General features: G+C 49.9%; 2 protein-coding genes across 10 annotated transcripts in view; one reads left to right on the top strand and one right to left on the bottom strand.

Moving 5' to 3' along the window:
- ACACB (acetyl-CoA carboxylase beta) overlaps positions 1–1625 on the top strand; it is a 74045-nt gene extending 72420 nt beyond the window's left edge. For all 5 annotated transcript variants that reach the window (XM_077917705.1, XM_077917704.1, XM_077917702.1 and 2 more), the window contains one exon: positions 197–1625. In XM_077917705.1, coding sequence (XP_077773831.1) covers positions 197–323 — 127 coding nt within the window. In that variant the 3' untranslated portion in view covers positions 324–1625. The remainder of the gene's footprint in view (positions 1–196) is intronic.
- On the bottom strand, positions 1626–26252 carry FOXN4 (forkhead box N4). 5 transcript variants are annotated; one of them, XM_077917730.1, is made up of 10 exons: positions 26135–26252; positions 17408–17496; positions 9656–9819; positions 9278–9402; positions 9063–9188; positions 8066–8196; positions 7065–7161; positions 6342–6549; positions 5564–5938; positions 1626–5170 (listed from the first exon to the last, which is right to left on the bottom strand). In XM_077917730.1, the coding sequence occupies exons 2-10, from the start codon at positions 17491–17493 to the stop codon at positions 4914–4916; spliced, it is 1569 nt and encodes a 522-aa protein (XP_077773856.1). In that variant the 5' UTR covers positions 17494–17496; positions 26135–26252; the 3' UTR covers positions 1626–4913. The 5 variants fall into 5 exon arrangements, with proteins under 5 accessions (XP_077773856.1, XP_028560990.2, XP_028560991.2 ...); XM_028705157.2 differs by lacking the exon at positions 26135–26252 and adding an exon at positions 18215–18352 and having other exon boundaries at positions 9063–9185; XM_028705158.2 differs by lacking the exon at positions 26135–26252 and adding an exon at positions 18215–18352 and having other exon boundaries at positions 9063–9185; positions 9278–9399.
- Between the last annotated feature and the right edge of the window lie 1037 nt (positions 26253–27289).

Raw genomic sequence — 27289 nt, 5'->3', positions numbered from 1 at the left:
CAGTGGCTAGAAGCCACGAGGGGAGGGGGGGAGTACTCTTGTGCTTGGGTCCCGCTTGTGGGTTTTCCTTAATGGGCATCTGGCCAGCCGCTGTGAGAGCAGGATGCTGGGCTGGGTGGCCTCCCATGGGCCTGATCCAGCAGCCTGCATTCTTAAATGACCTCCTTCCTTCTCCCTCATAACACCCCCTTTGCAGCTTAGTTCAAGCAAACCCCGAAGTTGCCATGGACTGCATCATTCACATGACCCAACACATCACTCGTGCTCAGAGGGCCCAGATCTCTCACCTCCTGGCAACAATGGACAACCCTTCCTCCTCGTGACTAGGGCATAGCTAGGGCAGCAGGAACAGGCTCACGCCCACCATCAGCCTCCTTCAGACCTGACAGCCTCGTGGCCAAGCGGCGCAGCACAGAATGCATCTTCAGCGAAGGGCTCAACCAGCAGTTCCCAGAGCACAGCCACGTGGCAGGCGCAGTGGAACGGGCCTTTGGAGGACAGCTGTCTGTCGTGCACCTTTGGAGGACAAAATGATCCCCAGCTGTTTGGCTGGCTATCAACCGAAGGTCATCTGCAAGTGTATGTCACCCAGCTACTGGTGTCCAAGACAAGTCTCACCAGGTGTTTTCACATCAAAATGTATTGTCTTTATAAAATAACAGTACCAGTTTTCAGTGACTTTAAAAAAAAATAAATGTCTGTGATAGAATTGTGCATTGGGGAACAATGCCAGTAACCACTTCCAAACCAGTCTCCAAGGCCTTGGCAAAATGTTGTGTCACACAGACTGCACTGCAGCCACGCTGCACTACAGAACACATTGCAGAAATTCCTACAAAAAATGTTGCTGCTTCTTGGTTGCAGATGACATTTTTAGCCCCATTTGCCTGATGTAGGAAGTTTTGTCAATTTTCCTAATGAGAGGGATTATTCCGTCTCCCTCCATCATCCTTCCCAACTGCATCCCTTGAGCGCAAGGCAATTCTGCCAGGGTCTGCCCACCTCAAAAGCAAAGCAGCATCTCCACCTTCGGTTGGAAACATTTGCCCATTTCCTGGCGGTGCCTAAGGCTGTGCCTCAATCGCCAACCTAGTGGTTCCATCAAAGGTTGGCCTAATGGGATTAAGCGGAGGCCATGGCCGTTGGAGGCATTGGGTAGGTTGTTGGAATAGGCTGCAACCTGGGAATTCACAGTGCATTTCAAAGGTGTAAGCACCTGGCAGGTGGAATGTATTGTAATCTGCATAATGTTGAGCACTTATATAAGTGTGTAAAGGGCAAAGGTGGCAACCGAAGGGAAGTTTATGTTGCTAATCCTATCCACTGTTGAGTATTGCATATCCTGACAGTCGCACTAACGTTCCAGTGTCCAAACCAGGCTGCCATGGACTATTCAAGCCCAGGTGGGTGTTGAGGAACATGTTGTGTTGAGTTCAGTGACAGGTGGGAGTTTTTTCTAAAAGAAAAAGAGAGTTCTGGTTTCTTCCTTCAAGGAAGGAAGCACCAAGTTCAAAAAAGTTGCTCTTTCTCCTAGCAAATATATTAATTTATGTGCACATTGTCATGGGGGGGGGGGTTCCTCTACTGTTCAAGCGTCTAATAAAAACAGCAATGTTTACTAGAAATGATCCTCTCTGGATTTTATTTACAGATGCCACATGCATTTTGTCTGTTACCATGTCAGAGACTCACAAATTCTCTGAGCATTTCCAACTAGATTTGTTCTTGGCCATAAAGCTATTTCCTCTCCATTGCTCTTGTTCTGAATTGCAATCTTGATTTATTTTTGGACATACGTCTCTTCCATTACTGCCTCTAGCATTAATCCTTCTTTATTGTGATTTTTTTTTAAAAAAAATCATAAGGCCAACAGTAGTAAATTATTGGATGGCAAGTCATGTCATGTAAGCAGAACTGACATTACATTTTCCAAGGGAGGTTTCCTTAAACAATAAAAATTCTGTTAGTGGTCACTTTTCTGGTTTTCATAGAACCATAGAATCACAGAGTTGGACGGGATCCCAAGGGTCCTCTAGTCCAGCCCCCTGCAGTGCAGGAGTAACAGCTAAAGCACCCTGGCAGATCGCCCCTCAACCACTGTTTAGAAAGAGTCTACCACCTCTTGAGAAAGTTCTTCCTATTGCTTAATGAGAATCTCTTTTTATTTTTTGTAATTTGGATCCATTGGTTTTAGGTTAACTTACATTCCCAAACCTTTCTAAGATTGCGTGTGTTTGGGCAGGGGCTGCAGGATTGCTATTGATGCCATGCTGTCCTTTTTCACTAGTGAAGACATTTGTGGGACCTTCCTGTGAAAGAGGTTGCTGATAGGCAGCCGGTGGGCTCAGCCACACTTCCGCCAGGAAACTTGCTCTTTACTGCTGAATGGGAGTAAACGTTTGTTGGGTTTTCCGCAGGTAGACTTTTGCTCCCATTCAACACTAAAGAGCAGGTTTCCCTGGGGGAAGCGCTGGGACAAGTGGACATGTGGGCGAGCCCTGGGTCTGCTGCGTCATATGAAGGCTTGACCAAAAAGACGCCCAGGAACCCGAGAATTAATAGCAACTCCTGCTTTTGTTTTATATGATTCTGGACTTGGTGGGGATTTACATCTGAGTAAAAATATCCATATGCTTGAGTTATCCCAAGCTGAAAAACCAACCCAGTCCAGAACATCACTTCTGCTGCCCTGAAAACAGCAGAGTCGCCATGCAAAACAGTGTGAGGAACGTCCGGCCCACGGGCGACTGATTCTTCCAAAACTACACCCAGCTTTTCATCAGCTGATGGACAGGGGTAGGGTTCAATTCTTTATTGGCATGTGATTTCAACACAGTAAGACTGAGCAGGGGGTCAAATCCTGCTCTGACTCCTGCAGAGAGGAGGACTGAGCTGTCTGCTCATCAGCTGATGACAAGGGAGTTCAGTTCTGCTCAGGGTTGCTTTGCAGTCACCTGATGTCATTATGACGCCAGAAAATTGACGTGTGTGGTCTCACCTGCCTGTCACAGTTGGCCCCTGGGGGTGGAGGGAGATAAGCGTCTGGCCTGCTGAACCAAAAATATTGCCCCCCCCCTCACTGTAAACAATAGCAGATTTGCATTACTTCTGGCAAAAGAGAGCTCCGATGGCAGCCCAGCCGTATGATGGGGCTCAGCTCTCCTGGCCATCTCTTTCTGCAGGGCTGCTACCCTGACACCTGCCTTGATCAACGTTCTCAGACTTGTGATTGTGCAAACAAGCCCAAGAGGAAGGAACTTTCCCATTCAATATTTCCACAGTCTATAAAGAAGAGCAAATATTTTGTTCCAGATCTGAAAAAGACTTTATAAAAATTCTATCCAACCAGTGTTTAGTAAAACATTATTAAAAATATAAATATTACATCAAGGTTATACTGGCATCAGCAGACTAAACGTTAAATTGTAAGTTTTCAAATTTTAAAACCAGTTTCCAGTTTTTCCTCCTGTTGGTGGACCTATTCATTTATTTACCTTGTGACCTAATGCTGCAGCCCTGGAAACACTCACCTGGGAGCAGTAAGCCCCACTGAAGAGGGTGGGGTGCACTTCAAAGAAAAGATCCACAGGAATGAATTGCAAAAAAAGAGCCACAGTCCTTTTTCAGCTGTAGAAAAGCCCTATCGGTTAAACATAAAAAACAGTATTGGGTCTGGCACATGTGCCATTTTATCTCTTAAGTATCCAAAGTACTTCTTTTAAAGTTCAGGTAAAAAAAGGGAAAGAACCTGACATAAAAGTTTTGCAGTATTTTGCTGTGCTTCTGAATAATTTAAGGTTTGTGTTTTGTTTTCCTGTCACTACAACATTTTTTAAAAAAAATTGATGCTGAATACACAATTCCTTTTTGTTTTCATAAAAATAAATTATAAATAAAATTTACAACAGTAATACTGCCTAGTACAATAATTAGGAAATACTATACACAAGTCTAGAATATAAATCCTAAATTATTTCTCCTTTGTTTTAAAAGCCTAAGGTAATGTTTTATCCAGTGTAAAGTTCCTTATTTAGTACAGCCTTTGCCAAGCCGACGCTCCCCAGATGTTTTTGGCCACGGGTCCCATCCATCCTGGCTCACACAGATGTGCAGGTGGGGCCGAGGCTGGAGGGCACAGCTTTTGGTGAGGGCTGAGCTGAGACCTTCTCTACCAGGGAACACGAGCCACCCTCCTCCCTCGAGAGGCAGAGCCTTCCTGGCACCTCGGAAGACTCTGCTGCCCATGGCCTGGACTAGACTGAGACCATCTGGCAGCTGCTCAGGGGCTTCCCAGAAGGGATGGCTGAAGACTGGGCAGAGGGAGGATGCTGGAGGGAAGGGAAGGGAGAGCCGAAGGAAGGGTCCACAGCCTGCAGGGAGGGAGGGTAGCTGGATGGTGTGGCTTGAGATGGACAGAGGGGAGGGGAGATTCGCCCCCTTTTGCCTGAAGAGAAGAGAGGCTGGTCAAGAGGCAGGGGGATCACTAATGGAAGTGAAGCCTCTGGGAACTGGGGAAGAAGGTCTGGGGAGGAACCACCCGCAGGCCCCAGAGTGGAGCTGGGGGCACACAGTTGCAACTAGTGATAGAAAGCTCAGCCAGTTGCGGCTTGGACTGTCACAAATGACAGAGCAACCCTAATGGGCTTCAGAACAGCCCAAGCACCAGCGGGTTGGGGTGGGGGGGGCTTTGCTGAAATTTTGCAGCTTGCCTTGGAGCACACCAGGATCCCCTCACATCAGATGGTGTCTTCAAGACGATGCATCTCACCAAAATCTCTTGCTTGGGATGCTTGAAGGAGCAGCAAGGCATGTTCTCCTCCCCAATTGAGATAATTTTGCAGGCTCAAAGCACCCCCAGAAGGAACTGGGCTTCTCTGTTTCTCAGTCAGGCTCAAGGGACGGGAATGGCTCTTTCAGAGAAGGGCGATAGGCTTGTTTCCTTGGGCGCTGATGTACTGAGTGGCAGAGATGGGGTCCAGCGTTGTGTATGTTGTGTAGAGGCCTGTCACTTGCAAGTCTGAAAAGGAGGGGTGGTCGGTGTTGTTGCTGGAGGCAGGGGTGAGCCCAGCGGGGGCCAGGTCGCAGTCAGAGAGGGCCAGAGAAGAGTTGCTGAAAGCACCCAGGCTCTCCAAGGTGAAGCTCTCGTCTTTCATCTCTTCCCAGATGTTACCTTTTCATAATAGGGACAACAACAGAGCAGTGAAGATTGGTGACAGTTCAGCTTTGAGAAGGTGGAAGGTGCAAGAGAGGAGGATTGCGAAACGCACCAGTTGTCCACAATCACATTGGCTCTAGTGAGAAGAGGCCCATCTCCCTCCAGGATGGAACCAGCCAGCTGTCCTAAGGAAGGCCCATGAGTGATCCCCATCTCAAACCTCATGAGGACCTACCTAGATCCCCACTTGGACCCCTCCACAGCTGAGTTCAAATCCCACATTAAAGAATGATAGAGTTGGAAGGGACCCCAAGGCTCACCTAGTCCAACCCTCCGCAAGGCAGGAATCACAGCTGGAGAATCCCTGCCATCCAGCAGTCATCTCCACCCCCCAACTCTTCCCCTTACCTTGTAGTGCAAAGTCCATGATGCTGGGGTCAAGGGCATCCACCTCTGCGTTCATGTCGGTCATCACGCTGAGGAAGTCTGGGGCACGGCTCATCGGATGCTGAGGAAGGGGACTCTGGCCAAGAGCGTGCAGCGGGTGCAAGGGAGGGGTCTGCGCAGGAGCAGGCGAATCTGGAGTCATGCACGCTTGCGTCTGGATCTGGTGGTGCAGCGGGAGGGACTGCAGGGCGAGTGTCATGACCGGCTGGGGCTGCAAGTGTGAGATGCGCCCTGCGGCTGCCGCCATGTGGCTCCGCGTGGAACCGTCCCCCTCAGACTGCTTGCTCAGCCGCCTGCAGCTCTCGGGTCGGTCTGTGATGAGCTTGTCCAGCTCCTCTGCAAGGGGAGATTGCCATTGATGCGTGGGGAGTAAAGTCCCTCAGAAGGGGCCCACAGCTCAAGAAAATATAGAAATTATATCCTTTCACAGCACTAAGGCCACATTCACGCAATACACTTAAAGCGCTGAAAGGCGGCATATAAATAGATACCAACATAGCATAAAATTGGGAGCCCTGTGCATGGCCTCAAGTGCCTGGGAGGAAAAGCAGACATAAGCTTTAAAAAAATTAAGAGACCAGCTAAACGAGCTGCCGTCTGTGTGGGGGGAGCAGCCTCCATGTCCGTGGGCATCACCCTCCGTGCATCTCCTCCCCTGCAGGGGTGCGGCAGCCACATCCGGTGATTTTGCCGTTTCTCCCCCAGGAGCCTCCTAGCCAGGTGCCGGCCTGCTGCTCACCTGGGTTGGCCATGCTCCGGAGAATGGCTGCCAGGTCTTTCCTCTTCCACTTTTGCATCTCCTCTTCCATCTTGTCTATCTTGGCGGGGTTGAGGGCCCACAGGCAGCCTTTGCGGGACGTGCCGCTCATCTTATTCTCCACCTTCTCAAAGCATTTGTTGAGGGACAGGTTGTGGCGGACGGAGTTCTTCCACCCATCGGGCGCTGTCTGCAAAAGGGAGCAAGGCCACTTCCTCAGGTCATTTAAGAAGAAGAAAAGCCCTGTGTCCAGGGCTGGGATTGTGCCCTTCAAAGGCAAAGCACCAGCGAGCACTTCCATGGGGCAACATCATTGCTATGGGACCCAAATGGGTCCTACGTGAACAAAGGTTGCAGCAAGGACCTTTTAGTTTAGAGAAAAGGTGAGTAAGAATGATAGAAGTTTATAAAATTATGCGTGGTGTTGAGAAAGCTGACAGAGAAAAAGTTTTCTCCCTCTCTCATAAGACTAGAATTCATGGACACCCTATGAAGTTAAATACTGGGAGACTGAAGACAGATCAAATAAAGGACTTTATCATGGAGACAGACTGTGGAACTCCCTCCCACAGGAGGCAGTGATAGTGACCAACTTGGATGCTTTACAAGAGGATGGGGCAAATTCAATGCCTATCAGCCAGGATGGCTCTGCTCTGCCTCTGCAGTTCTCCATGTCAGCTGCAAGGCAAGCCCTGCCTCTCTCACCTTGAAATAGGGGAAGTGCTCCTTCATAAAGCTGTAGATCTCGCTGACGGGGAGGCTGCCCGTCTTGCTGTTTTTCAGGGCCATGGCAATCAAGCAGCTGCAAGGAAGAGGAGAAGTCAGAGTTTCCTCCCTGCCTTCCTGTTCTTGTTGCTGCTTCCATTTATATTCCACCTTCTAATCCAAGGAGCAAAAAGGTTGGAGTACATGGTTCTCTCCTCTTCACTTTAACCTCACAACCACCTAGTGAGGGAGGCTTACACTGAGAGACAGCGAGTGGCCCCAAGGTCACCCAGTGAGCTTCATGGCTGAGGGGGGAAACTTGAACCTTGGCCTCCCAGGTCTTAGCCCAGCACTCTTGTTCTGGTGGTGCAGAACGTTCCCCCCCCCCCTTTTGCAGACCGTTCCTCGGAGTAATCTCTCCCCATTTCAGTACCTCCAGGGCACAGTAAGCCCCCTCCCACGAGCCATCCCTTCTGCATTTACAGGACTTAGGTCCAGTTAAGGATTGTTTTGCAATTTTTTCACAGCGTAAAGTTCTTTTCTCATTTATGATGGAGAAGTGAGAATGACAGAGGATGTTTACTGTGGGATGGGTGCTGTTTGCGGATGCTGCAGTTCTGCAACACCCACACAACCCGGCTGGCATCAGCATGTGGGGCTTGTTTGTTGTTTGTTTCTCTTTAGCTGGATTGATCCTTAGTGGGGAAAATCCAATAAGAGAAAGAGGAAAAAGAAACTCTGTCACTAATTACAGTACAGTTGCACCTTACATTAATTTAACTGGTGCAGTTTCAACCTTGCGCTGTTAAAGGCTGGCCTGTTGGGACTATGCAAATTAAAGACACATGAGGTTTAAGTGTGTTCATTCCCAAATTAAGCCCCAGACCTGGAAGCCCTTCGGAACAGCAACTCACTTCAGCTGTAGTTGCTGAGTTTGGGGCACAGAGTTCTCTGGGGATAAGACGGGCAGGTGTGCCTGGGCAAAGTGTGGTCCTTCTCACCTGTAGGAGTAGATAGGCTTGGGGTAAGGCTTCGCCTGCTGTTCCTGGGTGCTGTGAGGAGCCAGGCGGGGGGGCTGTGAGTATTGAGGCTGCGTCCCGTAAGAGGTGCTGTAGATGGTTGTTGGAGGGCACTGGGGTGGGGAAGAGGGGAGGGGGGAGAAAGGGGGGAAAGTTTCAGCTCTCTCAGCAGTTAAATAGAGACTTTAAAGACCTTTTCCTTCATCATAAGGGGTGGGGAGAGGAGGATACCAAGACACAGATATAACTTATAACATTACATGTTAGCCTGGACTGAGAGGTGACATGATAGCCAAAATTCTGGATTTATATTTGGATTTAAATCTAGGCCTCCTTCTCCAAAGCCAAATCTTTAGATTAAATCTCTGGATTTAAACCTGGGCCTCTTGCTCCAAAATCAAGGCCTGAACCCCACTTTCGTCTGACCCATATTTTGACCATATTGTGTACAAATTGCTCTCCTGGGTCCGAGGGCTTTTCTCATTGTTCTGCTGCTGTGCCTTGTGAAAATCCAACCTTACCCACTGAATCTGAATTTATCAGATGTGCTGGAAATCCAAAGAGAGATTGAGTTTGACCGAGCTTCAGTTCAGTGGGTAAGACTGAATTTTTGCAAGGCACAGCAGCCAAAGGACGAGAAATGCCCTCAGACCCAGGTGAAATAATCAAGACACAATATGATCAAAATACGGGTCAAGTGAAAGTGTGGATGAGCCCTACCTCTGCATTAAATTGGGATTAAATCTCTGGATTGCAATCTGAGCCTCTTGCTCTGAATCCAAACACATGCTGCTTCCTCCACCAACCCCCCCACTGTGGCCCCCTGCCATGCTTTCAAATAAAGGCAAATAAACCCGCAGCAGCTCAGCTTGGGTCACTTGCCCTTGACTTGGCTGCGCTTCTTTGTTAAAGTTGTTTTACGTCCCCTTAAAGCTCTGTGCCTCAACATGCACACAGCCTCGGGAGCAGGAGATGGTACCTGTTGCGCGTGTTGAGCGATGGTGAACACCTGCTGGACATGGCGGGGCAGAGGAGGGAAGAGGGGGGCTGCCTGCGCTTGCAGACTGGGAGACAGCTGCCCCCCAACCACATACTGGCTTATCTGCTGCCAAAGGAAAGAGAAGAGGAACGTCAGTTGAACCAGGTCAGAAACGCCTCCTTGGCCAGGAATGGGGAGGGAAAGGAAGTGCTTACATTGGCACCGTGAGATGAAACGGTGTTCAGTCCTCCCAGAATGCCTTGAGGCAGGCTGGCCTGGATGTGGATCATTGCTCCAGGAGTCCCTGCGGTGGCATGCAGATTCCCTGGCATAGACCCTGCTGGGCAACGGGAGAGACACGGGGCATTGTGAGTCTTCCAGTGTGTGTGCAGACAAAACCACGCCACTCGCACGCACAAGAGAAGTGCCAGCACATGTCCATTTAGCACCCGAGGCACGCACAGAGGCCAAAACAAATGAATAAATATGCAGGGCGGTAGAAATAGGGAGGGGAAAACACTCCCCACCCCACCCCCTGAAAGGGCTCCCATAGCAGTTGATGGAGCAACTCAACATCCCTGCAAGAGACCTACCTGTCTGCTGCAGCACAGCATTATGGGAGCTGAGTCCAAAGTCCATCCTTTCGCTGGCCATTTGTTGCAGCCGAGGGACGTCCACGGAAGTCAGCCAGGACAGGGACTGTAAGTCACCAGGGAGGTCGTCTTCACCCAGTTGTGAAGGGTCAGAAGCCAAGAGTCTACAGAGCAGGGAAACAAGACGCGCAGGTGAGAGACTTAGGATGGGCTTTTCTCCAATAGTCTTGAGGCTGGACACAAATCCCTGTTGAGTGTCAGCCACTGCAACCCGCCCCCAATTCACACAGCATGGGCCCAGGCCCACGACTGGGAATCTGAGAAACTGTTGTGGACACCACAAAGCACCATAATTTTATGAAATAAATAAATGAATAAATAAATAAAGTTTAGAAAGCTTTAACCTGTACTTATTCTATTTCTAACTTTCTGAAAGTGTTTAATTATTTTTGCTAATTCTTATTACTGATCAGTTCATTGTTTTATCTTTATTGCAAACCACTTTGAGGTTGTTGTTTTAACAATCAAGTGGTGTGTACTTAAAAAAATAAAATAATTCTCAGATAAGAGGCTGGCAATGGTCAGAACCCCCACTCCCCCCCCCCAGACAACAGGCAAAAGCATTCAGAAGTTATAACCATCTGGGGTGGGGTGGGGAATCACAATTAAAACACAGGTAACAAAGAAAACATGGGATGCGGGTGGCGCTGTGGGTAAAAGCCTCAGCGCCTAGGGCTTGCCGATCGAAAGGTCGGCGGTTCGAATCCCTGCGGCAGGGTGCACTCCCGTTGCTCGGTCCCAGCGCCTGCCAACCTAGCAGTTCGAAAGCACCCCCGGGTGCAAGTAGATAAATAGGGACCGCTTACTGGCGGGAAGGTAAACGGCGTTTCCGTGTGCTGCGCTGGCTCGCCAGATGCAGCTTTGTCACGCTGGCCACGTGACCCGGAAGTGTCTCCGGACAGCGCTGGCCCTCGGCCTCTTAAGTGAGATGGGCGCACAACCCTAGAGTCTGTCAAGACTGGCCTGTACGGGCAGGGGTACCTTTACCTTTAACAAAAAAAACAAAAAACAGGCAACCTCTCCCAATACCAAATTAAAAAAAATCCATTTTAAAAAAAGTAAAAAGAAAATATTGGGAGGAGCAAAGGGTCTGGGTGGGCATGAAGGGGGTGTCTGAGGGCTCATGGTGCCCACAGGCACCACATTGGGGACCCTGGTCATACAGTGTTCAATATTATTGCACTTCCAAGTACATTAATGAAAGTAAAAATCCCATTTCACCTGGGTGCACAAAAGCACTGAAACCTAGAACCACAGTGTTCTAGCAGAATTTGCCACACTTGGCTTATTGCAGATTGAGCGTCGAAAATTTTCCTGTTATCTAAAATAAGATTATTTCCTCTGCCAACCTCAAAGCAAAACTTAGCTCGTTTTTCTCTTTTTAAGGCCAAGGGTGATTGCAGGAAGCAAAGGTGACGCCCCTGCTAGGACCCTCCTGGCTCCCCCCCCCCCCCCAGTGCTCTCTTCTTCCTCAGTATTAGTCCTTGCCTGCAAGATGGAATAACCCGCCTTGCCAGGCAGGGCTGGTGGAGTTCTGGGCCTGGGAAAGAGCATCAGGTGGTCCCCCCTTCCTCCTCCGCCATTGGCCAGGCTGTGAGTAAACAGGAGCATCAAATGGTTTAAAAACTGGGGAAGGTCCCTGTCGTTTGCAACAGTTGGCCCTGGGCATTGTAAGGCGAGGAGGCATTGTGCTCCAGCGACTGTTGGCCAGGCGGGGGGGGGGGGCCCACACGTGGCTGCCTTTTGTTTTTGGGATTCTTGCTTAATTGTTTTCTCCCCCTTTTTACAAACTTCCCATTAATCTGGCTGAATGACAGCAGACACACAACCCCGTGCCATCTGGCACTCCGGGGCCCCTGGCAACCTTCAGCCCCCCCCCCCAACAAATAAATGAGGTCAGGTGGGCGGGGAGGGTCAAGACCCACTGCACACGCCTCCTGTCAGCAAGCGCATGGCCCGCCCCCTGCAGCACATGGCTGGGTGGGAGCACCATCTCCTTCTCCAGCTGATCTTCCCTGGAGAACAAGCTGCTTTCTATGGCAGATCTAAGGGATCCCTGTTCATTCTTCTCCCTAATAAACACTTCCTCGTAAATCCGCCTTGTGTGGAGGAGAAGGGAAGGCGCCTGCCCCTTTTCTGTACCAAAGGGCACCATCTTTGCACAACTAGCCTACAGGGTAGACCTCCCACCCCTTTCCTGGGTCCCCACTCTGTATGGAGACAGGGGTTGGCACAGAGTTAGAGAGAAATATAGCTTTGAGAACACGCACTCAAAACCCTTTTAAACTTCTTGAATTGAATGTTATGAACCACCAACCAAGGCTAAAGCCAGCTACCCCTGGCTAGACAGTCTAGAATCATAGAACTGTAGAGCTGGAAGGGATGCGAGGGCCATCTGGTCCAACTCCCTGCAATGAAGGACCTGCAAGATGGTTGTGTAAATCTCTGTTATGTAAAAGGGGCTGAAGGGGAAACAATGGCACAGGAATAAAGCCTGCATTTCTAGCCATTGGATGTTTTGGATTTAGGTGGCTTTTCCATCTGAAACAGGCTTTGGTTCTGCACACCGTGAAAAACAAGCAGGGTGGCTCCGTCTGCCAACCGCTCTCCCCTCAACTGATTGCCCACAAGAGCGCAGTCGCCAAGCACTCACTCCAGGCACTTGGTTCTGTGAGGCCCCCAGTCCCCGACTCTGCCTAATGCCAGCTCAGGCCAGTGGTCCATGGCGCTTGGTTTTGTCAGCCTGGGCACATGAACTGCCTAGTGTGGGCGTGCACAGCCAGGGACGGGCATCCTTCCCTGGAGGGTTTTAAGCAGAGGTTGGGAGGCCTCCTGTCCTGGATGCTGCAGCTGAGGTCCCTGCACTGCAGGGGGTTGGACTAGAGGACCCTCGGAGGTCCCTCCCAGCTCTACCATTCTCTGATTCCATGATGAGCTCTGCAGGGTGCTTTCCCCAGCCCTGGCATAAAAGACCACCAGTTGAACCCAGACTTCCCTCATTGTGTTTGATTTGTTGTCCTTTCAAAAGGCAGAGTAAAAATGCCACATGGAGCAATGCTCAGATAATTTTTCTCCCCCACGGCGACCCCCATAACTCCCATTCCTGTGGCTGTTTTCATCTTAATCCACCAGTGACTCCAGAAGACAGAGGAAGCAGCTGCAGGGGCACCCCCTGCCCCCCATGCTGCTGGACCACAGCACCCATCAGCCCCTGCAGTCAGCCCAGCCAGTGGCCAGGGATGCGGGGAGATGTAGTCTTAACAATGCATGGAGAGCCAAAACAGGTTCCTTCCCCCTGAGGAGGGGGCTATAGAGGTCTCCTCCAAGGCAAGCACACAAACAGTAAATCCCACTCCATGGGGTGCTAATCACCCTTTGCAATGACATATTTCTTCATGGAGAGCAGGTTCCCTGGCACTCCACAGCTGGAGTAGAAACCAGAAGAAGCAGGCTTTATTCCTTCCTCTCACTTTATTCCTGATGGAGCCACAGAGCAAAACCATCCTGGATCCCAGCAAAGCCGGCCAGAGGGGGGCGTATTGGGGGCTGGGGGTCCTCCACACTTCCCTTTGCTCTGCATTTCTAGGCACAGGTCCAGGATTTCATGTCCAAGCACTTTTTTTCTGGCGCTTTCCCCGCAAAAGCCTGCTCTTTACTGCTGAAAACAATTCTGCAGAAAACCAGAACTGAAGTTTGATCTGATTCAGTGGTAAAGATCGGGTTTTCCTAGGGACAGCAGTGGGGCAAAAAAAAGGGGGGGGCAAGCTTTAGAAGTGCTTGGGCACAGAGCAGAAAAGCCCAGGCAGGACAAAGGGTCCTGTGGAGGAGTCCTCAGGCGGGAGCCCTATTTCCTGAGACACACAAGCGCAGGAGTGCGGCAGCCCTGGGTGCCACCTGGGGGCTGCACATCTAGTGGTTAGAGTGTCAGACTAGCACTCGGGAGGCCAGGGCTAGAGCCCCACTCAGCTATGAAGTCCCCTGGGCTCTGAGCCCAACCTACCTCACAGGGTTGCTGTGGGGATTAAGTGAGGAGGGGGAGAACCATGTGACCATCTTGAGCTCCTGGGGGGGGGGAGGTGGGATATAAACACAATTAATTATAAGATGAGATGAGATGTCATTGTGGGCCTGGCCATGCTTGTGTCTGTGCAGCACTCTCCCTTGCCGGACCAGGATCAGGTGTGCGCATTGTAGCCCTTGGGACAAAGGCTAGTTCTTAACATTTAAGCATCACAGCATCTATCAAACCAGGCAACAGGGAGCAGTGTCTGCACAAAGGTTTGATGGTCAGAGAACTGAAGGCCTCTCAGATCGGTCTTTCAAAACTGCGACTCTCTTCCTTCATTCCTTTTCATTCCCCTCCCCCCCCCCTTTAAAATACTGTATTGGAAACCGGGTCTCTTCTAAGTTCCGCAGCCCAATGGAAACATTTCAAGGGAGAGAGCGGAGTGTTCTCAGCACAATCCCAGCCTCCCGCTCACTAATTGGGGGCCAATTCCCATTTTGTGGAGTCTTCATGCGCCCCCCCCCCCCATGGAGAACTCGGGGCTGCAGGTTCCAGTCGCGGCTGCAGTGATAGCAAGAGAGTAAACAGACCTGATAGAATCTGACAGGTCCATTCTCTTCTTAAAATCAGGCAGTCTGAAAGATTTTCTTTTACATAATCCAATGTGCTTTCTCATGAAGTAGAACAAATGCTACCATGCACTTTGGGGTACAATCTAGGGTTTTTTAAATACACTTTTACTGCTTTTAAATGGGGTTGGGCAAATTAGTTTAGAATACATAATAATAAATTACAGCATTATGTTTTACAAACTTTGGGAACTCGGTTTGTACCGGGGAAAAAGTTCCAATAATAGCATGTATGCCTGCTTTTTTTTTTTTTAAGGTATTATGTTCAGCATGATCACTTAGAAATAAGTTCCATTTCAGTTTGTGGAAGGCTTGTATCTACAAATGAAAATGATATTTATTTTCCTTCTGTCTTGAATTCAAAATGATCTCACCCACTCAAAAACAATAACGTTATCTGCAAAACCTACTAGCAAGGCATATATAGGTTACCTACAACTTTTATTTAGCAATGAAATCCATCCTTTACAAATGCCAGGATATGTCAAGAGTCCACCAGACGAAAGAGGAGCATAAGGTGTTCCATGAACCTTTTCCCCATGGAGCTTCAGAGAATGTTAGCAAGTTGCTTGTTGAGCAATGAAAGGCTAGAGCAGGAATGTTTGCCGTGGGAAAGAGTATCTGAAAGTAGTAGCTGCCCAAAGCAAAAGGGTAGAAGACCCTCCAGCAGAGAGGGAAGGGGGCTTCTGAGTCGCCCATTCCAAATGCACAAAAGTTGAGGAGTTTTAAAAAGTGCTTTTGAGTAGGTTACCTGATGGTAGATTAATTGGTAGGAGCTTCATAGGTAAAGCTAAAGGTACCCCTGACCGTTAGGTCCAGTCGCAGACGACACTGGGGTTGCAGCGCTCATCCCGCTCTATAGGCTGAGGGAGCCGGCGTTTGTCCGCAGTCAGCTTCCAGGTCATGTGGCCAGCATGACTAAGCTGCTTCTGGCGAACCAGAGCAACGCACGAAAACGCCGTTTACCTTCCTGCCAGAGCGGTACCTATTTATCTACTTGGACTTGGATGTGCTTTCGAACTGCTAGGTGGGCAGGAGCTGGGACCGAACAATGGGCGCTCACCCCGTCGCGGGGATTCGAACTGCCGACCTTCCGATTGGCAAGCCCTAGGCTCTGTGGTTTAGACCACAGCGCCACCCGCGTCCAGCCAGGAGCTTCATAAAAAGGTAAAGGTACCCCTGCCCGTACGGGCCAGTCTTGCCAGACTCTAGGGTTGTGCGCTCATCTCACTCTAGAGGCCGAGAGCCAGCGCTGTCCGGAGACACTTCCGGGTCACGTGGCCAGCGTGACGAAGCTGCTCTGGTGAGCCAGCACCAGCGCAGCACACGGAAACACTGTTTACCTTCCCGCTATAAAGCGGTACCTGTTTATCTACTTGCACTTAAGGATGCTTTCGAACTGCTAGGTGGGCAGGAGCTGGGACCGAACAACGGGAGCGCACCCCGCTGCGGGGATTCAAACCGCCGACCATGCAAGTCCTAGGCGCTGAGGTTTTACCCACAGCGCCACCCGCATCCCTTTAATGAGCTTCATACCACAGTATAAAATGTAACCCAGTTTAACCCAAAGTACAGCAAGGCAACAACTGGGGGGCGTGGCTGTTTTTGTTGGTGGTGGTGGTGTGTGTGTGTGTGTGTGTGAGAGAGAGAGAGAGAGAGAGAGAGAGAGAGAGAGAGAGGGAGAGAGAGAGAGAGTACATATAGCAGTTATTCTGCCTCCTATCACATGGTAGGATGCAATAACATTTTAGAAAGCTGCAGTGCTTTGTTTTCCTGTCAATAACTTCAGAGAGTGGCAGGAAAGCAGGACACAATAAGAAGTTTCTAAAATTCTGAACTATGTGGAGACAGAGGAAACCTTTTCCGCCTCTTTTGTGATACTAGAACTTTGGGTCACCCATTCAAGCTTTTAAGCTGCAGTTTTACAGCAGACAAAAATTACAAACACCGCATGTAATTTAACTTAGGGAATTTGGTGTACAGTGGTGGGAAGTTCCACTGGTTACAATGTGGTGATTGGCCACCAACTGATATGGCTGCAAAGGGAAGTCAATAAGTTTCCAGAGAAGGAGTCTCTCAATGCCAACTGGGCATGATAGCTAAGTGGAACCTTGATATTCAGAGGAAAGATCCAAGATGGTAGGCGCAGATTCCCTGAAGGCGAGAGCCCAAAGGCATCTGCCCAACTGGCCACGCTGTACTGTACGGTGTACTCATGTAGATGCAAGGCTGATTTCAAGCCTGAGTGCTGTTGGAGCAGGGCCAGATGGAGACCCCGCCTCCCTGCTCAGGGCGCATCTGGACTGAGGGAGACAGGGAGGGAGATTCCTTTCCCCTGGACTATGGCTTGATTCAGCAAGACAATCCTTAGACGCTCAATATTCAAAGCGTATGGATGGCTGGCATTAACTTCCAAACTGCCATGGCTCATGCTGGATAAAGTATGGGGTTTAAACTAAAGAAATACACACACACACACACACACACAAACACACACACACGAAAAAAGAATTTTTAAAAAAATGGGTTTTATAAACAAGAATAATGTTATACCAATAAGTATACCAAGTTTTCTCATGTCATTTGTATGAACACATGAGTCTTCGGTAAAACAGATGGAGGCCAGAATGTGTCTGTGATTTTGCTACGTGTCAAAGACACCAAATCTCTTATGCACGCAGAACCCGTCATTCATTTCAGTGGAAGGGCTGAACCATGTTTGCACACCAAGGAGTGTACAGATGTTCTACCTGGCATTTACACACCTCCAGAAGCCATTTGAGGGGGACAGAAATCCCCAGTAGCACCTACTAAAATACTCTGCCAGGTTTCCAAGGGAAGGGCCCAGGAAGAAGGGAAGAGATAAATAATTATTAACCCTTAGTTACTGAGCACATCCTAAGATGTAAGAAATTGCCAGGCTGGAGAGCTAATTGAAAAGCAAAGGGCAACTGTGAAATTGATTTGTGTGCCTGGGGGCAAATGGCACTCAGAGCACCATTTCACAGGACAGCAGGGAGAAATACAAATTCATTAAGAAAGAAAGAAAATGCTCACCTATATTCTTGTGGAGAAGGGTGGTGGCTTTGCCCTGAATTTCGAATGAGGCCAGACATGACGGAGTTGATATCACTTTCTATCATTTCCTACATGGAAAGAAGGGGAGAGGACCACATAGGTATGACAGAACTACCCAGTATTTCAACAAATAAAGAACTAGCCTCTTGATTGTTTAAAATGCTATATATGATGACACCCAAATCTTACATATTTTGCTTCAGAAGAAGATTTCCTTGGATTTTTTTTTTAAAAACCTTTGTTGATGCTTAATGAGCAAACACTAGTATATAATGAGGAGAAAATCCACCATTATCAAGTGGATAAATTTGGGATAAACAACATTTTGCAGTCTTATGTGCAAGTCCAAATTCAGTAAGATTTACACAGGACCGACTTTCCAGGCATTTTTGCTGTGAGTGTCCTCATCTAGAGAGAGAGCAGCCTGACCTTACACATTTACTCAGAAATGCAGCCCACTGGACTCAAGGTGGACTTAGCCTTATTTTCAAAAGTACAACCCATTGAAGTGAAATAATTGCTCAAAAGAAAACAAATAAAGAAAGAAACCCGCTGGTTGCAGAAGTGGGTGAAAATAAACGAAGTCATAGCAACTGACAAGTTTGGGGGGCAATAATCACTCCAGCATCTTTTATCCCAATACCACTTTGTTTTCACTGGGAGGAAGGCGAAGCTGGTCCAAGACCCCCTTATGCCCCCCCCGGGTCCCGGGCTCCCCACCTGCGGGATCTCTTCGGGGCCCTGCGGAAGAGGCGCCCCTGGGCAGGGGGGGGGGGAGGCAGGTACCTGCACCACGATGGCGGCGGCGGCGTCTGCCCGGCTGCTCCCTTCGCCCGGCGGGCTGCGCTCTCCTCGCTTCCTCCCTCGCTCGCCAAACCGTTTTTAAATTTCCCTCTCGGGGAGCTGTCCAGCCTGGAGCATGCGCAGAAGGGGCGGGCCGGCCGGCGGGGGGGGGGGGCAGCGGCGGGGCAGCTCCGGGCAGGCGGCGCAGCGGCGCCCTCCTCTCTCTCTCTCTCTCTCGCCCGGCGGAGCAGCCTCGGCGCCCGCCCCAAGCTCGCCGCGGAGCCCGGAGGCAGCGCGCGGAGCCGGGTCTCGGCCGCGAGGAGCTCCCAGTCGCCCCGAGACGCGGCTCGGCTCGGCGCCCGGAGGGCGGGCCGGCCTCCCCTTTGGCGCCGCGGCGCCCGCGCCTCCAGCAGCGGGAAAGGGCCCGCGAGGACTGCCAGGAGCCCGGCCGGGAGAGGCCCGCCAGGCTGCCGCGGAGCAGAGCGAAACTGTGGAACTCCCTGCTGCCCCGGGCAGAGCCAGGGAGGCCTCTCAGGAGGGGCAGAACCTGGATGGTTTGGAAAGAAGATTGGACAAATTCATGGAGGAGGAGAGCGCTCGGGATGGCTCCTAGCCAGAGTGTGGATTGCAGAGGAGCCAACTCCTAGCAGCCAAGGTCCCCAATAAAATATTTGAGGGGCTGCTCCTTCCAAGTTGATGAGCATTGCCGTTCAAATGGTGTGAGCGCACCATGTCATGCGACTGATTATGCAGGGCAGGGCTTACTTGCAGCCCCCCCCCCCAATATTTTATTCAAGTTGGTTGGAGGCATCAACACTTCTGAATCCCAGTTGTTGAAAACCAGAGATCTTGTGCTCAGATCCTCCTTGCAGGTTTCCAGCAGGCCTTGGGCAGCTCCTGTGGAAACGGTTTGTGGGACCAGATGGGCCCCTGTTGGCCTGACCCAGCAGGGTTCTTCCAATGTTCTGATGTTTTCTGCCTCTGACTGTGGAGGCAGAGCATTGAGTAAGCCTTCTCTTGAATTTACAAAATGCATAAGCTGTGTGCAGCAATCCTGAGTCAACCTTCCTCTTCCTTCTTCCAGGTAAATTAAAGTAGACATGGTATATCGATAAGGAGTGTTCATCCGGTCTCTACTAGGGCATCATTCAGAATGTGTTTCTGCTACGACACACTGGCTAGCAAGTTCCAGTAAGGTAAAGGTACCCCTGCCCTTACGGGCCGGTCTTGCCAGACTCTAGGGTTGTGCGCTCATCTCACTCTATAGCCAGCGCTGTCCGCAGACATTTCCGGGTCATGTGGCCAGCATGACAAGCTACATCTGGCGAGCCAGCGCAGCACACAGAACGCCGTTTACCTTCCCGCTGGTAAGCAGTCCCTATTTATCTACTTGCACCCAGAGGTGCTTTTGGCAGGCGCTGGGACCGAAAGACGGGAGCGCACCCTGCCGTGGGGATTCAAACCGCCGACCATGCGATCGGCAAGTCCTAGGCGCTGAGGTTTAACCACAGCACCACCCGCGTCCCTAGCAAGTTCCAGTACTCTGCAACAAACACAGTGATTTGCTTGACATAAATAGAGCAAAGGGCTGATCCACGCATGACTATGTGCACCAAAATGGGCTAGAGAAGCGAAAAACAGCACTAGGAAAGTCTAGACACACACACACACTTAAATTATAGTGAATAACTGCTTTTAAACAAGCAACTTATTTCCTCAGAACGCTTAATGCCTCTTTTAATTTACCAGAGCATTTAATTCCCCCCTCCAATTGTGTTACAAATCCTCTTTGTATTTCTTGTAGATTGATATTTAAACTGAAATAGACATAAACCAGAGCGATAGGTGCTCCATTTTACAAGGCCAGGCCTCCCCACCCCCCATGGGTGAAATTTGCTTGTAATACTTTCTTTCAGTGTAACAAATTGTAGTTAAAATCATTTAGTGTGAAATTGCCCATTAATCCCACCAGGAAAAGGCATTTAGCAAAAGTCTAGTCACTTGAGAGCATACAGATGGTGCATCTGAGTTGTACAATAGGACCAACCACTGATTATATGCAGGGATGTAACGGACAAAAAGGTCTTCCTGAAAACCAAGAGAAGTGAGGGTGGTCCTAGTGCCTGACTGGTTCAAATAGAAGGCAGTCTTTACAGTATCAGCCACAAGCAAAATGCACAAGTATGTCGAGAACAACCAGGGCAGAGAAGGTGAAACGGCTGCAGAGTGAGGCCAGTGACTTTGTAGCTTACAAAGTAGCTCTCTGCACCTTGGCAGCTGGGAAGATTAGGGTGAAAGAACCAGATAAACTAGTGGTCAACTGCAAAGGGGACTCGGAGATTTAATTTGTACATGTTATATGAGAACTACCTTTGTAACAGAGAATTTTAGTAGATTTGTCTGTGGTTTTATTGTATATGTAGTGACTGTTGATGTTTTTGGATGATGCCATGGCCTTTGGATAGTGCAACAAAAGTTTATGAAGTTAAAAACATAGCCAGAATATATAAACATCAATACCTGGGTGCTGCCCCAGAAAAAGGAAAATGTCTGCCTGGTGAGAAAAGAATGCCAAAGTTAGTGTCAAGTCCAGAACAGGAGAAGAGCCTGCGAGACCCGCCCCAGGGGCCCCTCTAGTCCAGACTCCTCTTCTCACAGTGACCAACCAGATGCCTGTGGGAAGCCCACAAGCAAGATTTGAGCACAAGAGGCCTCTCACCTCCAGCAGTTTCCAGCAAGTGGTCTTCAGAAGCATTGTTGCCTCTATTAACCTTAAATCTGCCTTGTAGGAATCCTTAGCAGATGACTGCAGTGCCTGGAGACAGTCAGGTCATGCATCCACAACAATGCTCAGAGGAGGAATGACTGCTGGGGAAAGCGCAGAGAGGAAAAACGCCCTGGTGCATCTGCAGCAACACAACCGGATGCCTTCCTCTGCTGCAACTGCAACAAAACATGTCTCTCCCCTATCAGTCTCTACAGCCACAGCAGGCGCTGTAACTCGCCAACCTTTGGACTTCATCACTGAAAGCACACTCCTTCAGTGTCTCCTGAGACAGATGGATACCAACTGTCTCCAGCTGTGGAGGCAAAGCAAAACAATCGTGGCTAGCAGCCATTGATAGCCTTCTCCATGAATTTGTCCAATCCTCTTTTAAAGGGCATCCCTGCCTCCTGTGGCAGCGAGTTCCATAGTTCAACCAATCTGCTGCGTGAATAAGTGCTTTCTTTTATCACTTGTGAATGTTCTGACATTGAGCTTCATTGGATGTCCGTGACTTGCTAGTGTTATGAAAGAGGGAGGGGGGAAAATTATTTCTCAACTTTCTCCATGTCATGTCATGGGGGTTAGTTCAAAACATCTGGAAAGCCCTATCCTGGGGAAGACTGCCCTGTTGCCCCAGCTGTTGGTGATGTTTCTTCCAGCACAATATCTTAAATTGTTTTAGGTCTTCTGTGCTTCCTGTTACAGACAGACCTACAAGGACATGCCTGCATTGTTGTTTCTCCCCATTTATTTTGTTGAGATAGCAGGTGTGCTGCTGGCATCTACTTTGGGGTATTGTCGGGACATGAAGTTGGTGTAAAAAGCCAGTCCCTTTGCAATGTGAGCTGTGTCTTCAATGTTTCATCCCCGTTTGCCCTTTCCAGATTCTACATGGACCAGGGTGAGACTTTTCTACACACATCTCCTTGACTGGCATTAATCAAATTGGAACAATCGAGGCAGGGGTGTTATTTTTATCCAGGGGCACTTTAGCCTGATGGATCCACCCGCCCTCCTCAAACGTCTCTGTCCCAAATCCTGCCACTGCTTCTTAGGTTGCTTCTGCTCAATTTTGACATGACTCGGAAATCCAATTAAACCGTTTTTTCACCTTCCCAGTCCCCAAATCCAACATTTCAGTAATTAGTAGAAACAAGCCACTCTCGCACTTGCTCCTTTTTGTAGTCCAGGGGGCTGTGTCCCATGATTTAAAACTAACATTTTCAAAAGCACTTCATGGTTTTGGGGAATGGTCAATTAACCTTCTGTTTCCTGTGGGGAACCCCGTGAAGAACTGTCAACAGTTGGGTTTGCAGAGATTTGCCCAGTGACCTATGAGGCCAGGAGGTTCACAGATGCATGTAACTGTGTCATCATAGATTTGTTTCCTGGGTGACAATATCGCAAGAGAATGAGCCAACTGCTTGTCGGTTTTTGGCTTCTTCTGTAGCACATGGGTGACCAGCTGAATCGATCACGATGTGCTCTCCTCCCAGCTGGTGTTATGGGGTGTACTAATGGGGAACACAAGGACAAAAGGGGATTTCTTGTATCTTTCAGACATTTCCCCTTCCTCTTTCCCTACATAATATGTTCTTATTGATACTAATAACTCTGTAGACCAGAGAAAAATTCACAAGCTACCAGCTGAGTTTTGTGTGCATTTTTAAACTATATATATAACTTGAGAGTAGCTATCCTAGTTGTCAACTATAGAGAAAAAAAGCAACATGCAGAGCAATCCTATACCCATAATTTATGCTGATGCAGTCGGGGGGAGGAGGGGGGAGGAATGTTGTAACTGCATCATCAGAACAGCTGCTGTATCCAATATTCACTTATCCTGGGACACACACACAAAACACAGGAAATGGTGCCAAAAGGGAGACACACATCCCCGGCTACCTACGTGCTCTTGTAGTGATGTGGATAAAAAATTGCTCCCAATGATGTCAGGATAGCTGCAAAGTTCTGCCACCAAAAGAGGTCTGGAGGAGAATAGGTGATGGTGCCATTGTGCTGCTCCCCTGGAAGGGGGCATGTGACCCCCCATGGCTGCGACCTCAAAACAGCTTTGGGCATGTCTCACGTTCTTCCCATGTAATAGAACTTCATCAGCCAGCCTAATTTAGATTGCTCCAATATACACTTTTCTAATAGGATACAATCTGCGGCTGAGAACATAAGATGAGTTGCTGGATCAGGCCAATGGCCCATCCAGTCCAGGATCCATGTTCTCACATTGTCCAACCAGATGTGTTTAGGAAACCCGCAAGCCGGACCCAAGCGCAAGAGCCCTGCCCCCTCCTGCAATGCCCAGCAATGGGCATTCAGAAGCACACGGAGGCAGAGCAGAGCCTCCTGGCTAGTAGCTCCATGAATTTCTCTATTCCTCTTTTAACGCCATCCAGGCTGGTGGCCATCACTGCCTCCCGTGGGAGCAAGCTCCATGGTTCACGGTAGCTATGCACTGGTCTATTCAAGCCCAAATACACAGAATCCACATTGTTATTAGCTCTGCAATGGATGTAACACAAACTCCCACCATAAGCTGTTTATGATGCGCAATCTCATCCGAAGGAATGGGTGCTGGACTATTGGACGATGGATTGCGTCCCTTTAAGGCAGTGTTTCCCAACCGGTGTTCCGCGGCACACTAGTGTGCCGCGAGATGTTGCCTGGTGTGCCGCGAGATGTTGCCTGGAGGGAGGCGGGCGAGGGCGTTTGCTTCCCGGAGGATGGAGCGAGGGCGCCCCCTGCTGGGCCGGGGCTCGCTCTCCCCAGAGGGTAAATCTGGATCAAATGGGGCGAGGGGCGGGCAGAATTCTGGGGGCCACTGATGCCCTACAGACCCCCCCCCAAGTCCTCCGGGGCGCGCGCTCTGCTGGGCTCTTTTCGGTCGTCGTGCTTGTGGGAAGCCGCCCCTTCCCTGGGCGACGCGCCACCTCGCGACTCCGGAGTCAGTCCCGCAGGCTCTCGGAGGGACTCGCGAGCGACGGCGCGGCGGCTCCGGGGCGCGCTCAGCCGGGCCGCCGCGCGCCCCCGTGCAGCCCCTGCTGCAGCTGCCCGGCGTGGAGCGCGACGCGGAGCCGGCCGGGCTTGGAGGCGCCCAGGTAGGGCCGAGCCGGGCGGGGGCGGGGAGGTCTCGGTCTGCTGCGGGCGCAGGAGTGCGAGCGGGAGAGGGGGAGCCGTCGGGTCTCCTGGAAGGAAGCGAGGCGGCGGCTGAGGGGGATGCAGCCCCGTCCCCAGCAACAGGCGCTCCTCGAAGTGAGGCCACAAGTCGGGGCTCGGACAGGGCCTGGAAGCAGCGGCTCCGGCTCTTGGGAGCAGAGAAGGGGACTTCGAAAGCGGCCTGGAGGAGAAAAGCCCCGATGCAGCGAGAGCGGGGAGCGTGCTGCCTTGTCCAGGCCTCCTCGCTTTGTGCCGTCCGCTGCCGGGAGCAGGACACGGGGGCTCCTCGTTCGCATGCTTTCCCGGGTGATCGGTGAGGGTTAGGGTTAGGGTTAGGGTTAGGGTTAGGGTCCCTCAGTCCCTCGCTTTGCTGCCTCCTCCCCCCCCACCCCCAAAGCTTGGAGGTTCCCCGGCAAGGGGGAGGGAAAAAATTTGAAAGTTACACTTTCGTGCCTCCCTCCCGGCGTGACGCTGCGCGCTGACGTCACGGGGCTGTAATGGTGGTGTGCCTCGAGATTTTTTTCATCAAACAAGTGTGCCTTTGCCCAAAAAAGGTTGGGAAACACTGCTTTAAGGCATTTGCTGGCTGCTGTTTGCAGTGGCTCAAGGTGGGTGGAGAATGCGGGAAAGACTGTTCTCGCCTCTCTCAGGAACATCATTAGACACAGAGAAGGATGTTAGTGGTTTTTTTAAAAAAAATTCTCATGGCCAAGAGAGACAGGAGGTGGTGCGCAGCTTGCACCGTGGTCGCCTACTAACAAGTGTCAAAGTCACCCACTGACAGTGGAGGTGCCAGGGCTGAATTGCTGCCAATAAGTTAAGCATCCCATCTGGGGGTGTGTGTGTTTAAAGAGCTGCTGACAGATAGTGATTGCCCTTCTCCGTGACTGAAGGGGGAAGCAATGTGTTGCCTCTCCTCTGCACTCAGGGTGGATTACTCATTCAAAATGACAGGTCCTGTCCAGCTTCTCCAAGTTTGGAGTGCTCTCGCTGCACAGATTGTTGTTGTTTAGTCGTTTAGTCGTGTCCGACTCTTCGTGACCCCATGGACCAGAGCACGCCAGGCACTCCTGTCTTCCACTGCCTCCCGCAGTTTGGTCAGGCTCATGTTTGTAGCTTCGAGAACACTATCCAACCATCTCATCCTCTGTCGTCCCCTTCTCCTAGTGCCCTCCATCTTTCCCAACATCAGGGTCTTTTCCAGGGAGTCTTCTCTTCTCATGAGGTGGCCAAAGTATTGGAGCCTTAACTTCACGATCTGTCCTTCCAGTGAGCACTCAGGTCTGATTTCCTTAAGAATGGATGCGTTTGATCTTCTTGCAGTCCATGGGACTCTCAAGAGTCTCCTCCAGCACCATAATTCAAAAGCATCAATTCTTCAGCGATCAGCCTTCTTTATGGTCCAGCTCTCACTTCCATACATCACTACTGGGAAAACCATGGCTTTAACTATACGGACCTTTGTTGGTAAGGTGATGTCTCTACTTTTTAAGATGTTGTCTAGATTTGCCATCGCCTTTCTCCCAAGGAGCAGGCGTCTTTTAATCGCCGCACAGATACTTAAGGTTAATTCAAGAACCAGTTATGTCAGATGGCCAAGTTCAAATCCCCCCTCCTCTCTCTCTCTCTCTCTCTCTCACACACACAAAATAGTATGTTTTGAAAGGCCTGAGCCAATAATAAACACCATCCACTGGGTTTGCTTCCTCCCATGTGGCTCTCATTTAGGACATATCCCCAGCACACTGTCTCCATTGACGGGTAAATATATATGTGTGTATTTTTTAATGCCTCAAGAGGGAGCTGAATGATAAAAGAAACCTGGCGCATTAACTAAAAGCTCTGTGATTTTATATTGATCTCGCCATGCAGATGTCAGCACTTCTAATAATTCTTTCAGTTACACCCAAACGCGATCAAGTTCAGGTTTTCGTAATACAATTAGGCTTGTATGGTGGTTCTGGGACGGGGCAGGAAATACTGACCTTTCCACAACTCCTCAATGTGGACCAGAATCACATTGCTTGTTTTCTTTGTCCCTGGATGTGTGATGTCAAATGGATCCCTCTCCTCATCTGTCCACAGTCAGTGGATTTTTCCCATTGGCCTTAAAGAGAGGGAATAATCTGATGAATAGCCAAACAGTAAAATGCAGCTGAAACGGAGGGGGGGCGTCCTTCACCTTTTTGTATTTGATTTACTTCCTACTTCCTTATTTAATCACTGGGTTCCTAAAGGCCCCCTTGGGTGCGAATGACCCATGTTTTGTTGCTAGGGATGTGCCACTGACCCAAGCCAAGACCCCTGCCCTAGTTCACCTATCAGACAAAAATGAATATATTCCAGGAGCTATCAGCTTCCATTATCACTAACTGAGCCTGGCAGGTGGAGACGGGCCTCATTATTTTTAATTGGGTCCTATAGTTCTGCAGTTAAATAAAACACAATGGGCGCAGTCATTCAGGAAGATCTGCAGAAGACCTTCTGAGGAATAGGAGCCCTCCAGGAGAATCCCGGCTCCCCCCCTCCACGTCTACTGGACTTTGGCAGGAAAGGACTGCACAGTGGATGGTGCCCAGCACAATCCTGCTCTTTTGTCTGCTTTGGAGTCAGGAGAAAACCAATTCTGCTCCTTTAATGTTTTTGGCCATTTTCAAAACAATGCACACTCTCTTAGGCGAAGGGGCCATAGCTCTGTGGCACACCTGCCTTGCAAGGAGAAAACATTGAGCTAGGTGGAGCCAGGATCTGACGTAGTACAGTGGTGCCTCGCAAGACGAAAAGAATCCATTCCGCGATCCTCTTCGTCTAGCGGCTAAGCGGATTAGCGCTATTAGCGATTTAGCGCTATTAGCGGCTTAGCGGCTAAGCTGTTAAAAGCCTATTAACGGCTTAGCGGCTTTGAAAAAGGGGGGGGGGAGCAAAAAAAATATGGCGAGACTCGCAAGACGTTTTCGTCTTGCGAAGCAAGCCCATAGGGAAATTCGTCTTGCGAAGCGCCTCCGCGACGGAAAACCCTTTCGTCTTGCGGGTTTTTCGTCTTGCGAGGCATTCGTCTTGCGGGGCACCACTGTATAAGGAAATCTTTAATAATGATGATGATGATGATAGTTTACAGTCAATCAATGAAGTTACTCAAT

Source organism: Podarcis muralis, chromosome 13 (assembly GCF_964188315.1).
Source record: "Podarcis muralis chromosome 13, rPodMur119.hap1.1, whole genome shotgun sequence".
Taxonomy (NCBI): Eukaryota; Metazoa; Chordata; class Lepidosauria; order Squamata; family Lacertidae; genus Podarcis; species Podarcis muralis.
This window is presented reverse-complemented; position numbering and strand designations above follow the sequence as displayed.

What these genes read in the sequence shown, in the direction of transcription:
- FOXN4 (XM_077917730.1), bottom strand. Translation starts at nt 17,493, where the DNA reads ATGATAGAAAGTGATATCAACTCCGTCATGTCTGGCCTCATTCGAAAT. An exon ending in AGCACTTCCCCTATTTCAAG is followed by an intron (nt 6,550 to 7,064) that starts GTGAGAGAGGCA and finishes TCCCTTTTGCAG; the next exon opens with ACAGCGCCCGATGGGTGGAA. An exon ending in CCGGAGCATGGCCAACCCAG is followed by an intron (nt 5,939 to 6,341) that starts GTGAGCAGCAGG and finishes CTCCCCTTGCAG; the next exon opens with AGGAGCTGGACAAGCTCATC.